The sequence below is a fragment of the Aegilops tauschii genome, chromosome 7 (genome assembly GCF_002575655.3).
Source record: "Aegilops tauschii subsp. strangulata cultivar AL8/78 chromosome 7, Aet v6.0, whole genome shotgun sequence".
Taxonomy (NCBI): domain Eukaryota; kingdom Viridiplantae; phylum Streptophyta; class Magnoliopsida; order Poales; family Poaceae; genus Aegilops; species Aegilops tauschii.
Window position 1 is genome coordinate 461,584,053 of NC_053041.3, and position 18,181 is coordinate 461,602,233.

The 18,181-nt window shown below is 46.2% G+C and overlaps 1 protein-coding gene across 2 annotated transcripts in view; it reads left to right on the forward strand.

Annotated features, from left to right (window-relative positions):
- The window catches only part of LOC141027627 (uncharacterized), a 49,818-nt gene extending 33,580 nt beyond the window's left edge, over positions 1-16,238 (forward strand). For both annotated transcript variants that reach the window (XM_073504712.1, XM_073504713.1), the window contains 6 exons: positions 12,847-13,043; positions 13,361-13,510; positions 13,938-14,438; positions 14,537-14,749; positions 15,118-15,147; positions 15,598-16,238. In XM_073504712.1, the coding sequence (XP_073360813.1) occupies positions 12,909-13,043; positions 13,361-13,510; positions 13,938-14,438; positions 14,537-14,710 (960 nt within the window). In that variant the 5' untranslated portion in view covers positions 12,847-12,908 and the 3' untranslated portion in view covers positions 14,711-14,749; positions 15,118-15,147; positions 15,598-16,238. The remainder of the gene's footprint in view (positions 1-12,846; positions 13,044-13,360; positions 13,511-13,937; positions 14,439-14,536; positions 14,750-15,117; positions 15,148-15,597) is intronic.
- Positions 16,239-18,181: the final 1,943 nt, after the last annotated feature.

Genomic DNA, 18,181 nt, shown 5'->3' on the forward strand with positions numbered 1-18,181 from the left:
CAGCAGAGTAACTATTTACTTCTAAACTGAACACAGGAATAAGAAAAAACACTCGACGCTGCTCACAGCAAGGGCGTCCCACTAAAAAATGTCAAATGCATGTCTTCTGGCTAACATCAATGAGCAAATTTCGACAAGGTTTTCCAATTCCAATATATTAAACTAACGTCTTCTTGCTAACATCAATGATTAAACTTTGACAAGCTTTTCCCATTCAAAATATGTAATGCCTATGATCGTGGAGTCCTGTCGTAGCTTCTTGTACTTGTTTGGGCACTTTTTGCCCAGGGCACTCCACGTGTTGTTAAATTGCCAATGGTCTCTACAGACTAGTCATGTCACCGGTGTCTAATAATACTCTGTAAAGCTTCTCGGTCATTCCTTCTGTAATATAGCGCAAACAGTGACTACTTTCTGCAAAGTGGAACGACCAACTGGACCCAGTAATGCAGCAGTTTGCCTTGGACACATTGGCTCCTTTTGTGCAGTTCAACTAAAATCGAAGTCGGAATAAAACCGAGCTTTAATTTTGATATCCCTGTAAGCAACAATAGGTATAAGGGAAATAATTACTGAGAAATAGCGGTTGATGACTTGTACTCCCAGAAGAAAAGCTTCTACTGATCTACTTTATCTTAATGGGAAACAAAGCAGGAGAGTAGCAATTCTCCATCAGTGTGATTCATTCATATTGACTGAGACATTATCTTAACAATGCCTTGTTTCAACATGTATAAAGAACGACAAAGCAGAAAAGTACCATTCCTAAAACAATGCAACTGATTCATTATAACAGAGACATTATCTTAACAATACCTTGGTTAAACATGTAGAAAGAACTACAAAGCAGGATAGTACCATTCCTAACAAGTGTTGCAGTTTTGAACTAAGATTCAGTAGTTAATTAATTCTGAGAGTGGCATTGCTTAATTTTACCAGCGGCATTAGATTAATGAAAAGCATAAACAGTTCCAGGGGAGAGTGGGCGCAACAACAGTATGTGCTTCCATCTACTTATAAAGGGGGTGATGCAGAGTTTGTTGTAACAAAGCAACAAGCATCATCTCTGGGTTGATCCCATTTTTGTTCACTACTTAATGGGAAAAGACAGCAATACAATAGCTTCAATTCAACATTTATTTAAAACAGTACCAATACAAGTAGCACAACATCTCAAAGCACACTGCACAATCATGTGGATGAAGGCCTGTACTGACCTTTCATGAGACGGACAAGATAAAATACAAATCTGCCAACACGAATAGGAAATCCAATCTCGTTTTGTGAAGTTGCACTGAAATCAAGCAAAGTGTTTCGCGTAGCGAAGCAAAATGTCGCAACAACAACAAGTTGAATAGATATCCCTGTTTAAACAGAGGCAAAAAAGGAATCAATTACTGGCTAATAAAGGAGGATGAAACATGCGGCCACAAAAATGGTAATCCCGCCAATCCCTAACAAGTGTTGCAGTTTTGAAATAAGATTCAGTAGTTAATTCTGAGAGTGGCATCAATTACTGGCTTATAAAGGGGTCATGCTGAATTTGTTGTAACAAAGCAACAAGCATCATGTCTGGGTTGGTCCCATTTTTGTTCACTACTTAATGGGAAAAGACAGCAATACAATAGCTTCAATTCAACATTTATTTAAAACAGTACCAAAACAAGTAGCACAACATCTCAAAGCACACTGCACATCATGTGGTTGAGACCAAGATTTGAAACAACTCCCCACGAAGACTGGAAACAAATCTCGATCTCCTTTTGTGCAGTTCCACCAAAATTAAGCAAAGTCACCGGTGTGACATTCAAGTTGAACTGCACAAAACACTCTTAAAACATAAGTGTTTCGAGTAGCGAAGCAAAATGTCGCAATAGCAACAAGTTGAATCGATAGCCCTGTTTTAACAGAGGCAAAAAAGGAAACAATTACTTGCTGATAAAGGAGGATGAAACAAATGGTGACAGAAAGAAGCATCTAACTTATCTTGGATGGAAAACAAAGTAGGAAAGTAGCATTTCTAAAACGGTTGCATTGATTCATATTAACAGAGACATTCTCTTGAAACAACATTCGTTAAAAAATGTAATTTACTTTTAACAGTGGCATTGCTTCAATTTTCCGGCGGCATTCTTAGATTAACAACAGCAAAATAGTTGTATGGGACATGCCAGCACCATGTGTGTCCACACGTATAAATGGGTGATGCAGAGTATGTAGCCAAGCAGCATATATGCGCTGGTCCCATATTTGTTCTCTTTGAACCTTCTTCCTATGTGAGGGCAGAAAATCTAGTCCTGCACAAACTACCCAACCCCCCAGTTTCTTTCCCTTTTCAACAAAGAGATCGGTTCCTTACAGATGTGTGTACTGGGTTACCCCCTTTTTCCCTTTTCGACCTACAAAGCGGCTGGATAGCCAGTCTATACTACTTTCCACCCCTCCTTTCCTCATTGAACCACGTCCTAGATTCTTGCTCCAGCCCACCGCACCCTTCTTTCCTCTTTGAACCAAGACCTAGATTCGACTATAGATCGAAAAAGATCCACATGCAGCTAGAGCAACGACAGTTTCAAAGAAACTTATACCTTAGGGTCGTCGGGATGTGGCAAGGCGTGCGGCGGGAGTCCGGATCTGCCCACACTACGTACGGCAGCGAGAATGAAGGGGTCGGTGGCCCTCCCGCACAGGCGCTGGGTGAAAGAGAACAGCGCAGCCGGCAGTGGATTGCCTCCCTCGCCGAAGGCGATAGAGTGAACGCTGCACCTCCTCCCCTTCCCGGTGCGACGGGATACAGACGCCTCCTTCACCAGCTGTGAGGGGGGAGAGAGAGAGAAGAGGCTGGTGAAGAGAGGGTGAGAGACTGTGAATATAGCAAACCCTAGCAAATGAATGTTGAGCCTCCAGCGTGTAACATATATGGAGAGGGTGAGAGAGCGAGACGCGAGAAACTCTATCAAACAAGAGGCTATAATGGAGTAAAAAAATCTCTCCATAGCAGTGGTTTTAAATAGAATACGCGCGTTCCCGGAAAGTAGAAACGAAAACTGGCGGACAATTTTTTAAGGGTCTGTCTAGGATACATCGAGATGTGACATAGTTATATCACATCTAAGTTGATGTCCACTCTGTTTGTGGTCTATTTTTTCCTAGTTTTTTTGTTTCTTGTTGCTACATTATATACTTGTGGGAGCTTAGATGTGATATCCTTAAATAACATCTAGATGTGAATTAGACAAACTGATTTTCTAACGTACCAAGAAAGAAAACTTGATCAAAAACACGCCCCCGCTTCCAGGTCGCGAGAGTCGTCGCGCACACACACAGACATAGACATGCATATCCGTGTTTACGTAAAATTCCATTTCCATCTCCATCACCAATCATATTTGTCCAACTGGCACATTATTTACGTTGTTAATTATATACGCAGCAATATTAACGTACAACATCTCTTGTTTGCGCACGTCCGGACCGCTGCCACGGCCGGTCCTGACCAACCCGAACCCTCTTCATCACCCGCGCGTGCTTCCCGCCCGAAACGGTCAGTGTCGCATTCATGCCCGGCCAGAGCGGACGCGACCTCTCACTGGTGCCGGCATTGAAGCGGCGCGCCGGCCGAGAGAGCGTCGCCAGCGCCGCTTCCGGGTGCACGCGGCTGCTCCGCGTTCAAAGGTCGCAATAGCCGGCTACAACATGCATGTAAAAAGTTCTTGGGAGTCCGTGCTACAGCTAGCTGTCCTCCCCCAACTCGTCAATCTCTTCCAATAGTGCTAGTACTCCATGGCGCGATCCATCGACAAGCAGGCGGGAAAGTTATCGTATACTCGGTTTGCGGTGAGTGGCATGCCGAGCGACCGTGTGGGGTCGAGCCGTGGAGGAGGGTGAGACACGAACACGACAGACGTGATTTAAACGTTGGTTTTTCTCGATGGCGCGATCCAACGAAACGAAACGTTGGTTTCTCTCTGTTTCCATTTTTTCTCCGAAAAAACGGAAACTTTCCACTCCATTTTCATTCCTATTCCAAGGTTGCCCCGTTACAACATTCCATCAAATACAAAGGAAAACTAACACGCATGCTGATGCATCTCAATGATTCACAGATCATAGCCAATATATACTTCACAACTAAAGAAAAAAGTTGTGAGAGCGTGTACGAAAGAAAAACTACTGATGGGGTCACTACGACTTAAACCCTAAACCCTAAACATGATTTAATTTCCTGGCTAGCTAGAACCTGTCGAAGGAAAGACGGCTGGCACCCTCGGATCATACGATGCTTTTGTGCAGTTCCACTAAAATTGACCTGAGCATCCCTGATGGCAAATATTTTGAAGTGTGGTTAGAATAATAGTACTGGCACTAGTTCATGAGACATAAACTCATCACAAGTAGAAGCCGGTAAAAGTAGAGAAAGATCGACATGGAGATGGAGCTACGGCAGTGGAGCAAACCGGCTCCAAAAGGAAGATGGACTACCTTAGACGTCGGGCTGTAGCTAGAAGGGCGGTTGGGACGCGGCATCGGCCCATACCGCGGTGACCCCCGATTGGGACGCACCGACTGTGGGTTTTCTCCCTCGCCCATGTCGACCGCGTCTACGCAGAACATTGTTCCCTTCCCCTAGCTGCGGGATCAGGCCCGTCGTTCTATGCTTGTGAAGAGAGCAACCTAAGCAAGCAGGCTTGTAGCTTAGGCTCCTGGTAGTGTATATATAGTGGTTTTCTTTTTCTCTCCATATCAACCATTTTATATTGCGTACGTGTCATTCAAGAGTGAAATGATGGTTGCTTCTTCTGACTAACTTACTGTGTGATTTGACTGCTCCTTAGTGGCCCCTACACGTACTCCCCCTACGTGTATGCAACAGTCACACGTACACATGGACGCAAAAACGCGCGCGACGCCCTAATGCATGCATGTCCGAGCACACGACGGAACACACACGGTCACGCTCAAGTGCTCAACCTCCACGTGCATGCACACACATACTCAGTCAGGGTGAGCTAGTGACCGTATAAACACCGGAAAATATATATATTGAGCGCAATGAGCGTATTATGAAGTCCACTGACCATATTTTTACAAATATACAGTGATAGACAGTGTATTTATCTCGTTTGAAATTAAGCCATATTAACCGGAGAGGAGGCAGTATGGACTAGCATTACTTTGTTGTGTCCCGTCAACTTGCCGAACGAGGAGAAGGTTGCAGGACGGGAGAAGCTTGCGCGCGGTGGCTCGCAGGACAAGGAGAAACTTTTGACTAATGCAAGCTCTCCCTCGCTCAGGCGATGGACGTGCAACAGTTAATTCGGTGTCAGATTGCCAGAAGCATACACTATACTACTAGTGCTATTATTGTTCGACTTCCCGAATAAGCAAACAGCCAAGCGCAAAGTTTACTAGTACTACTACTATAGTCGATAAAGGTACGTATTATACTAGTACTAGGAACCGGATGGAGGAGCGTCTGCACTCTTATTATAATTTTAAAGTGTGATAAAGCAATCTTCAACACATTTGGTTCTCTTCGAGGGTTCTCGCATGTGATAATGGAAGTTGATTGCATGGAACACTCGCCACAATTCTTGCTTAATTCTGGCTCATATCCTGTTATAAATAGTAGCGCTCGGTAATATTTCCTCTTTTTTTTTATTCAGCATGTAAACAGGTCAGCAAACCTTGCGGCACATCTTCATGCGAACCGTGCTTGCTGCACTTTGAATCAGGCGGAGAGCTGGCTTGATGAAACACCTCGCTTCCTACTTCTTTTTTTGTGGGGTACCTCGCTTCCTAGTGACCAGTGTCTTGGCTGATCGTCCTAAGAATGCTTATATATGAATAAAGCTCTCTCATTTACCCGCAAAAAAGATTAAGCCATATTAACCGGAAAGGAGGGAGTATGGACTAGCACTACTTTTTGGTGTGTCCCGTCAACTCGCAGAACGAGGAGAAGCTTGCAGGACAAGGTGAAGCTCGCTTACGCCTTTTGACTAATGCAACCTACCCTCGGTGGACATGCATCAGTCCATTCGGTGTCACGTTGTCAGAGGCATACACTGTAGTACCCAACATGCGGAGTACCATCATTATTGTTCGACTTCACGAAGAGGCGAAGAGCCAAGCGCAGTAGTACGAGTAGTACTACTACTAGAACCGCATGGTGGAGCGTCTATACTCTTATTTTTTATCTCTGATAAAGTACACGTTTATTCCGGAGAAGGGCGGAAAACGGCAGCCCAACATGTAATGAATGATATCGATCAACCAACCATGCTCGAATATATCTTGGCCTCCGTGCGAGCCCGTCTGTGTGTTCTCGCTCCTCGTCTCTCTCAAGGAATGGCGGGTTGGCTCTTTGCCGTCAATTGAGATCGGTTTGCTCACACTCCTGTCCCACATGTCAGTGATATGCCAAGAGGAGGTGCGTTGACCGACTGGCCATACGTGTACTTGGTTTTGCACCTTCATACTACTCCTCCCTCCGTCACAGTTTACATGGCGCGCTTCATTATGATGCATTTCTCTCAATGCATTTCCACCACCAGAGAGACTTTAGACGCGTTTGGTTTAATGATCAATTAATTAGGGCGTGTTAACCGCAATCAAGTCCAAAATTTTCTCTCCATGTAATGTACTACTACGGAGTGGAGTAAGTGCATGCATGTGTGTACCCGGGGTGGAAGCACTGCATGCATGTGTGTACGCATTATTCCCTCTTGTAATAGACGCCGTGCTATAACTACCAATGCTATTTTTCAGGCCGATCGCTAGTCGCCTTGGTCCCACAGATTTTATTTTCTTTTTTCTGAAGCGCGCTGTATAAACAGTGACGGATGGAGTAGTATGAGCGGATTCAAAGAAGAGCGTATTGATGGTTGCTTCTTCAGAGCAACTTACAGTGGGAAAGGTGGGGCTTATGATTTGACTGCTCATTACTCACTATTAATGCGGCGCAACGACCGGGCTGAGTCTCCCATGCGGTTGTGCACTACCCCCTCGGTTCTTAAATATACTCTGGAGTATTTGTCTTTCTAGAGATTTCAACGAGTGACTACTCAAATATTTGTCTTTTTAGAGATTTCAAATGGATTGGCACATACGGATGTATATAGACATATTTTAGAGTGTAGATTCACTCATTTTGCTCCATATGTAGTCACTTGTTGAAATCTCTAGAAAGACGAATAGAATATTTAGGAACGGAGGGAGTACACATACGAAGCAAAATGAGTGAATCTACACTCTAAAATATGCCCGTTTGAAATTTGTAAAAAGACAAATATTTAGGAACGAAGGAGTATAATTTTGTGCATGGCACATGGACCCGGATGATGAAGAGGCTTCTGGCAATGCTATCAAGCTTCCATCATTTGTTTACATAATTGACGTACTATACAAATAATTTTCCAGCGACATGAAATTGTACAATGGTGTGAGCTTTCAGCTTTTGTTTCGCGTGTCTTGCCATCGATGCTCTTTCGGAAACAATAAAAAACTAACTTCCTTGCTAATGCATGTCAATTATTAGCAGATCAGAGCTAATAATTACATCACAACTGAAGACAGAGTTGTGAGAAGGTGTTAAATTAAAATTGATCCATGCTTTCATTGGCAGCAACGTCCTCCCAGCTCTGTCTAAATCAACAAGGCATGTTGGGAAAAAAGTAGCTGTCTGGAGCATGCAACATTCCGATCATTTTGTGCAGTTCCACTAAAATAGAGCTGAGCGTCCCTGTTCCAAAGATATTAAGTGTGATTACGATAATAGAGGACAGCTGATGAAACAATATACACACAAATAGAAGCCGGTCACCTTTGCAGTCTCTCTTAAGACTAACTAGTTGGAGAAGATTAGGCTCGGAGTTGGATGAGGAGGATAGAGCAAAACCAATCTCCCTTTGTGCAGTCGCACTGAAATGTAGAGACGTTGCCTGTGTGACATTTTAGTACAACTGCACGAAACACTCTTAAGAAAAAAGTGATTTGTGCAGTTCACCAAAAGGTCGCAATAGCAACGAGTAGAAAGGAAACAATTACTGGCCAATAACAGTTGATGACACATGCGACGACAAAAAAGAAGCATATTCCTTGTCCTAAGGGAAGATAACAACACGATTGTGTTTGTCTAAAATGGTGTGAGGATGAGAATGCAATATGGAAAGTACGCCGGACGAGCTACGTTTTGGGCAAAGAACTATGGAAGATCCACATGCAGCGACGTGGGAAGACGGGCAGTGGAGCAAGGCCGGAGGGGATACCTGGAGGTCGTCGGGATGTAACTAGGTGAGCGGCGGCGGGCGGAATCTGCGAGCAGGTGGCGTAGGCCCTGCCGCGCCGGAGCTTGGTCAGAGAGAACGGCGTGTACCGCAGATCGGGACGTGCTACCTCAGCGCCGTCAAAAGGAGAGACGATGCACTTCCTCCCTTTCCCCCGGCGGACGGGATGCGGCCGGATTAATGACCAACGGTGAGAGAGAGAGAGGCCACCGCACTCCCTTTCCTCCGGCGGACGGGATGCGGCCGGATCAGTGACCAACGGTGAGAGAGAGAGAGGCCACCGCAGCCTTGTGTGAGATACTCTGAAGAGCGACAAACCAGGCAGGCAGGCTCCATTGTATATAGTGAGCGGACTAACTTTTTCTCCATAAAAATCGTTTTATATTCTGTGTGCGTGCCATTGAGCGCTATAACTTTATTTAAAAATAACACGGCAACGCGTCAAGTCGAACTTTGTTTCGTGCACACATGGTACACGACCTCCCTAGGTAAACAACCGCTATAGGCGTTCAAATTAGCACGTGGGCTGCCATTTCGTTAAGAAATGAGCTCCACCGTGTACCCGCGCGGGTGTGGCTGGGCACGAAGCGTGAGTACGTGCACGGTGCACCTATTCTCTTCTTGTATACGTACACCACCTACGTGGGCTTGTGTGAGAGAGATGCAAACCTAGAGAGATAGTGTGTGGGTTCTTGAGAGTTTTTTTGGGGGGGGGGGTCAATCAAAAAATGTAACATATGCAATGTGTGTGAAATAGAGTCCTGGATATAACATATATATAGAGGGGGCGATCCACGGGAAGAGAGTGGAGGTATCATCGGCTTGAGGTGTCCATAGAATCGAAGAGAGGGATGATGTGTGTGTGTGCGCGCACGCGATCGGTAAAGAGTGCCATCGAATTTGTGTGTGCCCACGTCAAAGACATACAGTGGCTGGCCTACTGGAACGTGAGATGGGACATGTGCAGTTTGTCTCTGTGGCATGGATACCTACCTGCAGCGCTCGACTATCGGTGTGTGGTGGGGGAAGAGGGAGGCCCAATTAACTATAGAGGTACAATGGCTGGTATATGTGCGGAGGAGGAGAGAGGCCTACCTCATGTATTAAGGAGATCGATCTGCCTCATGTATTAAGGGAGATCGATCGGCATCCATGCATATGTGCAGGAGAGGAATAACTTTGGGAGAGAGACAGAGCTAGAGTGTTGGAGGGGGTGGTAGTGGAGTTGCTTCCAACAAATGGTGGGATAGGCTTGCTAGACAAACAGAGGGCACGCCCGCAATATCAATAAGAGAGGAGATGGCTGCTTGTTGTCTGTGCACGTGCGTGTGAGAGACGGGTCAGGAGGCATGCACGAATGATGAGGGGGGACGATGTGGCTGTGGTAAGCAGACGTAACTACATAGGAGGATCAATCACCCATTGTTAGAGAAAGGAGAGACATAACTTGTGAGGTACGTCGATCGATGGGGGGGTAGTTAAAGTCGATCTAGGTATATGTTGGGAGATCGATCGGTATACATGCATGTGTGTGTTAGAAGCAAATGAGGCACGAAGAGAAGGATAGAGAGAGAGGGATGCATGTAGGAGGTGGTACAAGAGGCATACTATATCGAGGGGGGAGGAGTGTGCGAGTACGAGAACGATGAAAAGAGTGGTGGGAGTGAGGCATGGACGGTGACAAGAGAAGAGGGGAAGCTTGTGTTTGTGCTAGGCACACCTGGCTAGAGAGGCATATCGATCGATGTGTGCCATAAAGAAGGAGCTGGGGGGCCTACACACACCGTGGGTGAACGACCTAAAGTGAAAAGACGAATTTGCGCGATGGAGCTAGAGAATGCTGAGGGAGGGTGAGAGGGATGCGGGCGTGTGCATGCACAAGAGAAAGTTAGCGCTAGCTACAAAGATAAGAGGGTTGTGTGGGTGTAAAATACGAATAGAGGTCATATATACTTCATTATAAAAAGCGAATTCGGATATTTGAAGAATTTATCATAGTGTTTCAAACCGACGCATGTGTGAATATATATAACGGTGATACACATGGTGTGGTTATGAACATGTTATAATACATTTAATATATTTTATCTCTACTCTTATAAAAAACGGAGTTGTTGATGATGGTGTGCCTGCCATCCTGCATTATAGGCCGTCCGATTTATATCTGGCGGATAGCAAGGAAACTATGATGGTTGAAGTTGGCAACAATCATGATTGTAGATTCTTATTGAAATAGAGAAACGAATTCAAATTTAGTTCGAATTGCAGCGGTAGTATAGACATTTGGAATGCACTAAAATGTTGGTATGAGTAGGTTACATGCATTATACAGCAAGCGAAAAAAATTAATCGGACATAACATGGATTCATACTCCCTCCTTCCATCTATATAGGGTGTAATGAGATTTTTAAGACCGCCTTTGACTATTGACAAGATTAATAGCACATGACATGCACAATGTGAAAATTATATCATTGAAAGAACCTTTCACGGACGAATTTAATGGTGTGCTTTGTGTAAGTTGCATGCCATATATCATTGCTCTAATATTTGGTCAAAGTTAGCATCGAAAAACGCATTAGGCCCTATATAGATGGAAGGAGGGAGTAGCTTTGAATAGCATTTGTAAAGTAAAACGAGGCAAGACTCTCTCTTTGTGTGGTGTGAATAGTTTAATTTTTTCATTTTCTTTTTGGTTGAGGGAAGTGTGAATTGATTTGGTACGTACAAGTACAATATTACTACACGTTAGGCTTGTCCCTAAAATTCAACCCACGTCCTGTTATATCATGAAAATTCAGATATCGTGCTCTCAAAACTGGCGCCTTCACAACCCGCGCCTTGCTATCCCGAAATTACAACGCGCGCGAAAACTCCCTCCAGCTGCCAAATCCCGAGACGCGAAATCCCCCTTCTAACCCTGAGCCAAAAGGGCCGCTAGTTCAAATCGGTGGGGGGTACTTTTGTAACACACCCTACATTTTGGACAAGCGCGTCCCTAAGTCATGCTTCACCCCCTCCCATCGCCCCCTTTTCGCCATTCGAAATCCCAGGCCGCCATAACCTCTCCGCTCCAGCCGCGAAACCCCACCCTCCTCCGTCCGCCACGTCACCGCTGCCCAGCTGGAGCCTCTTCCCCGACGACGTCGTCCACCGCAACAGCTCGACGTCCCTCGTCCACCTCCCCGGATGAGGATCCGTCGTCCATCTCGTTGTCCCGCCGGTTCAGCCGCCCCGTCCTCGACCTCCAAGGAGCTACTCCGACGATTGCCTCGTCTATCACGGCTGCTCCATCCCCACAGCACCACCTTAACCTGCTCCACCGGAACCGCAGCATCCTCACCGACTCCTCGGACGAAGCCGAGGCCTACTCGGCGCCACCAAAGAGGCTGTACACTCATCGCATCGCACCTTCTCCTTAACTCGACCTCCCGGCACCGACGTTGCTCCATCCCGCACCCCCATGGAGTGGCTACCTTGAAGCCGGCGTCGCGGGCGACATCTCCACGGCGGCTCTTCCCCTGTGTGAGGCCCCTTCGGCGGCGGCGTCCATACCAGCCGGATCTGCTGCTGCTTCGGCTCTCGCTCGCGTTGTTGCTGCTGCTCCGGCTCTCGCTCGATCGCTCGCTCGCCCAGCTGCTGCTGCTGCTCTCCCCCTCGCTCGTGCTGCTGCTCTGCTCCGATTAAGCCACACTTCAGTCGACTGAATCGACTTTTGGGTCAGTCGATTTTCAGGGGTTGGGGGGCTCGCCGGAGTTAAGGAAGAACCACCCGCAGCGGGGACGGGGGCTCGCCGGAGAGGTACCCCACTATCTATCTTAGGGTTCAGGGTGGGGGCGGGGGACCCAGAGGGCTGTCGGGGCGGCGGTGGCGAGTTGTTTCGGGGCAGCGAGGCGGCGCTGGAGCCGCCGGTTCGGCCGGTGGTGGCTGGCGGCTCAGGGGGGTGCAGGTTGAGGATGAACTGCAGGCCCTCCCTAAACTACATGTCAAGTGCCTCTCTGCTACCATTGCGTTCAGTTTCGACAGTAGCATTCAGATTCCACAGTAAATTTCAGTTTCGACAGTTAAGTTCAGAGTCAATAGTTTTTACCTCATCTGTTGTAGTCAGGTGGTTTTTGGTGATGTTAATTTTACATCCATTTTACATCATCTATTGGAGATGCTATTAGAATCCCACTTGAGATTGACGATGTCTGTCTTGTGCTGCTTCAACCTTGACGTCTTACGGCTCACCGGAGCTGCTCCAACGACAGAACGATCCATCACAACAGCAGTGCCCTGGACGCCGTCTACAGATTCCTCAGATCTTCCTCCACACCTCCGACAGCCACCTCTGCCTCAACTGCTTCAGCGACCAACCCAATGATGCTGAGGTCGACACGGCTACGGCAAAGAGGTTGTACACTTGTTGCATCACTTATTACTATATATTCACGTCGATCCATTAGGGCTATTTTGGTTCAACGGAAAAACGTCGATCCACTGGTTGTTACCATCACTCTAAATTTCTGCATGCTCTCCTTACATAATCTCACCATATTTTTTTCGTATGCATGTCAGATATTGTACACAGTCATGCTGAACATGTAGAGAAAAAGAGAAGAGTTTTGCGTGGCAATACAATGTCATGCAGACATCGCTCCATGGTGGGTTCAATGGCAAACCCTCCCCACCCCTCTCCAGATTGTAATCCAGAGGAAGATATCTGTTCTGAGGTGGATTCAGATGCCGATGACCACTCCTATTTACCCCCCAAGGTGTTTGCTCGACCTTGGCATGATGATGTTAGTCATATCATGCATATGTTGCCTTGCAGTGCCTACTTTTGACATCATATATGTCATCTGCTTAGTTTAGACATGTTCTGTAATGCAACCTGTTTAGTTTCTATATCATATATGGGAATTATGCAGTCTCATGTCTTTTAGCCAGCCATAATATATGTGAAATGTGCAATGCCATCCTGTTTAACCAGGCATCATATATTTGAATGATATCTTGCCCATCCTTTTCTTCATTACATTTCCATTTGTCGACAATGTTTGTACATTAAACTACTCTTCTTGTGAATCAGCCATTTGGGTGGGAGATGGAAAAATCTGGAGTGAAAACAAGGCCTTCAGAGCAGACAGTGCTACCTGTCGAAGCAGATCTCTTGTTGGGTCCTGATAGCTCCTCAGAGATGGATTCAGAGACAGATGACCAGTCCTATTCCCCCACTGAGGTGTATGCTCTAACTTGGCACGGTTATACTGCTCATATCATGCATACGGTGTCTTGCATTGCATAGTTTAGACATCATATACACAATATTCAACACCATGTTCTTAGTTCAGACATCATATCGAATGCCCTCTGTTTAGCATATAAATCACATATGTGAATTAAATGATGCGATCCTGATTACTTAGATAACATGTAGGTGAATTATGTCATGCGATCCTGTTTAGTTATTCATCATATCTTTGAATTATGTTATGCTATGCTATCCAGTTTAGATAGACATCATATATGTGAAATTATTTCATGCTATCCGTTTTAGTTAAACAATATACATGTCAACTATTTCATGCCCTCTTTTTTCCACACTATCTATTGCATCTGTCTCTCATACAATGTCTGTACATTCAACTATGTTTCCTGTTTATCAGCCATTTGAATTGGAGCGGGTGATGCCAGTATCTAGCGGACTAAAAACACAGTCTTCAAATAAAACAGTGCTACCTCTTGGTGGATATAGCACCCCGGTTGTACATGCACAAGAACCAGCCCTACCACACATAACCCAAACTCTCGCAGATTGTACCCCTACTGCGATGGACAGAGAACCAGCTTCACCCAATCTAACCCCAACCCCAGCCGATAGTAACCCAGTTCCTGTTGACACAGCACCATCTCCACCACAGAGCTCCCAAACAAGAGCAGTTAGTAAGGCAGCTCCAGTGCCCAAAGGGCCAGTACTATCACGGCGAACCCCAACTCCACCAGTTAGTACGCCTATTCCTGTGGAGGAAGCACAACTAGCTAGTCGTAGTTTAGCATCTATCGCATTTGATGTTGTTAAATCGTATGTGCGTATCTTCCCATCTTGGAAATATTATACTGAAGATGAAGGAAAATGCCAGTTGCAGGTGTTTGTCCAGGAGTTATGTGTAAGTAATGTTATTCATGGCAATTACTTTGCTTTGTCCCATACATCCTACCTCCATGATGGTTATAATACAGCAAATTTTCCCATTTTTCTCTATAGAGAAGGACCGATTTGGAAACTCAGGATGAGGTAACCTATGCTAATACCTCTGCTATCTTCAAGAATGCTTGGTGGCAGTATTGGAATTACCTAAAGAAAACGTACTTCACCGGCAAAGAAACTCATCAAATTCCCTTACATTCTCCTGAGACACATTTACTGGTCGATGACTAGGAACGCCTTGTTCTGTACTGGTCCCGAACCAAGAATGTGGTAAGGTCTATGAGCTCATTTTCTATTTTTAAGTATTATATTCTTGCATCTTACTGTACTCTGTTCATGTAGAACAAGTGCCTAAACCTGAAGAACAACTGTTCTAATTTAAGATTCCATTGCTATCATAGTTCAAAAAAGCGCTAGGCGTTAATTGTGCGTTTTGCCACCGCCTTGCGCTTTACTGACCAAAGCGCATGCTTATGCGCAGTTATGCACAGATTATGCGTAGTTATGCGCAATGCGTTTTGCCAACGCCTAGAGCCTAGGCGCGCTTAAGCGCTCGCTTAGGCGCGCCTTTTTTAACTACGATTGCTTTGCTCTTGTATCACTGTATTTACTCATACAAACTTATTTTTAAATTGAAGGCTCCAATCGAAACTCCAATGGCACAGCAGGTATGTTCACGCATGTTTCTTTAACAGGTTTGCTCTTAAATAGCTCTGTTGATTTCAATTTCAATTGTGTATACAGTTGACTTTCATATCATGCACATTACTAGCATCACAATAGAGCCAATAGTGTTGTTGTACATGCAGACCCGTGGTACCCATCTGAAATCTTGTTGTGCCGTGTAGTTTCCCACGCTTTTGTATTCTTTCACTGCTGCTTTGTCTTGAACAGATATGATTTGAACCGTGTCTCTATTTTGATTTGGCAAGACAATGCAGTGACCATAGGACATAGATATATGTTTGTTTGATGCTTTTATTATGTACTAGTACTTGGCAATAGAAGACTTGGTGGTTTAATCATGTCCACCTTACTAATGAACTGGTTCACCAAAATGAGTTTCATATACTAGTACATGCTAAACTTGTTATGTGTCTGCTTGTTTCTTCTTTTAGAATGCTGACAGAATATTGGGGAAGAGTGCCTTATTAAGCAATGGTAAAGGAAGTAATGCAGATAAGGTTCAGGATAGTGACACATCCTTGTTGGTCTCCAACAAAGCTGATAAAACAGCTAAGGAAGACTACCTTGAAGACAGCGAGACAACCCCAAAGTCCTGTCTTGGTTTAGTGTTCGAGTTACTGGCCACTACCGCTTGCACAAGCTATTCAAACTCACTGTCTAAATCAGTTCGGTTTCTTGAGTCTCAACTACAAGATGAAAGACATCGATCAGCTGTGCTGCGACAAGAAGCGGAAGGACTGCGGAAGTCCCTGGAGCATTCAGATGCATACTTTTGGTGCAACAGCAAGCGTTGGAGGATTTTAGCGCAAACAGGACAAAGCTAATCAGCTTGCTAAGCTTATTGCCAGCATGGTGGATACCCAGGATAACGTTTCTTGAGCTCTTCTGAAGTTGTTTCAGTTATGTTCTTGTTTTGCTGTCGCGTTTATTTGCACTGGTGGCCAATTTTGACGGCCAGTGTATGTAATGTGCTACTTTGTTCCCTATATTTGCACTGGTGGCGAACTTTGATGCCCACTGGATGTAATATGTGTAATAGCAGTAAGAGGCTAGCGTTAATTGCCTGCTTATTTATTTCCTTATTGTCTTGTTTAGTTGTTTGCTTGTAGTCACTGCAGTTCTTTTTCTGTTTTTTTCTAGTGGACACAATAGCCTATTTTTGGTAACTAGGCCAAAATAATCATGGCAACACACGGACTGTTGTAACCATGGGCCTCCTGCAGGCCGTATGATCCATGGGCCTTCGTCCGGCCGTAGGATCCATCGGCCTTCTATACGGGCCTTAGGGTCCATGGGCCTTCTACGGGCCGTAGGGTCCATGGGCCTTCTACGGGCCGTACGATCCATGGGCCTCACACGGGTCGTAGGATCCATGGGCCTTCTATGGGGCATATCATCATTTCGCCAATCATGGGTCGTACTATTCGTGGACCATAACGGGCCGTTAATAGGCCGTATTTGATAACTCTATGAAAAACAGCCCAACGGGTTTTTTACATGAAAACGGCTCAACGTATTAACGGTCCGCAAACGGGCCGATTGTAACGACGGGCTGAATTTGGCCCACAAGCAGAAAATGACAGTAACGGGCCGTATGTAACCGAATGCTGCAAATGAGCCCAAGAATCAATGGGCCCTGAGAAGGGCGAAAGATAACTTGGGCTGGAAACGGCCCAATGGAATAATGGGCCGTTAATGGGTATAAAGTGATACACTATTCATTACGGGCCGGTTTCACCACGGGCCGTTAATGGGCCAAGAGTTACAAAGGTCCTCATATGGGCCGAAAGAAGTCATGGGCCACACATGGGCCGGAAGTTAAAACGGGCTGAATCATATTGGACGGCCCAGATGACGCTACTGGGCCTAATTCGGATAGGGCGTAACGGGCCCTGGGTTAGCGGGCTGTAAATGGGCTATATATATGCGAATAGGCCGTTAACAGGCTTTCTGTGGGCCGGGCCGCCACCTTTTGACCAAGTCAAATGGGCCGGCCTTTTCACATGAATGGGCCTCTGTTGGGCCCTGCCACGTGTCGTCGTATCATAGGCACCTTCGGTCCAATGAGCAGATGGCATCTATTCCAACGATGAGCCGACACGTGTTTCCTCCAGCCAATGATGATTTTACACGTGGAAAATCCCCATTGGTCGGGGCTGTTAACGGGTTATCGGATCCAAAACCCGACCCGATAGCTTAACGGCGTTCCGTTATGGTGGATGCCACGTGTCGGTCACCCTTGACGAAAGCACTTCCGTGACGCGCGATTTATTGTCATGGAAGTGGACACTTTCGTGATGATAATTTTGGTAATGTCATGGAACACTTCTACGACAGCACAGGTATGACTATCTTGATTCTGTCATAAAATCGTCATGGATGTACATGCATGACAAAAAACGCGACCTACTGTGACAAACACGTATCATCACGGAAGTGTATTTTTTGTAGTGAAAGGTGGTCTTCGCCTGCCAAAGGCTCTGGTGGTGACGCTGTCTTGGGCAACATGGTGACCTCCGTCCTGCCATCCTGCTGGTCTTGGTCTTGTTGCACCGATATGGAAACCTTTGCTTGATGCCTTGGGACTCCGCGCCTGTGCTTGCCTCTTTAGCACCAAAGAGGAAATGAGGACACTGCGCGCTGGCGCCCGCCTGGCCTTGGTCGTCATGGCTTGCGTCACAGAAACCTCGCGAGGTGCCCCTCGCCTTGATCTCTTCGCCCCTCGCAAGCTAGCCTGGGGAGGCCGCTCCCAAGGAGGCCTTGAGTCGCCCGCCTCGTGAGGCTTGGACCCTCGCGAGGGTCTTGAGTGTTGGTTGAAGATGGGCCGTACGGGGCCACTGGTGGAGCCGCGCGGTGGGCCGCAGGCAGGCAAGTCTGGGGACAAGTAGCCCCCGAGCCCAAGGCGCGCTCGGACTATGCTTCGAGGCGAAGCCAAGGGGCAAGTGTGGAGCGCCGTGGGCCCCAACAACCTGCGGCCTCGGTTGATGCGTGGCGGTTGATGGGACATGGGCGTCT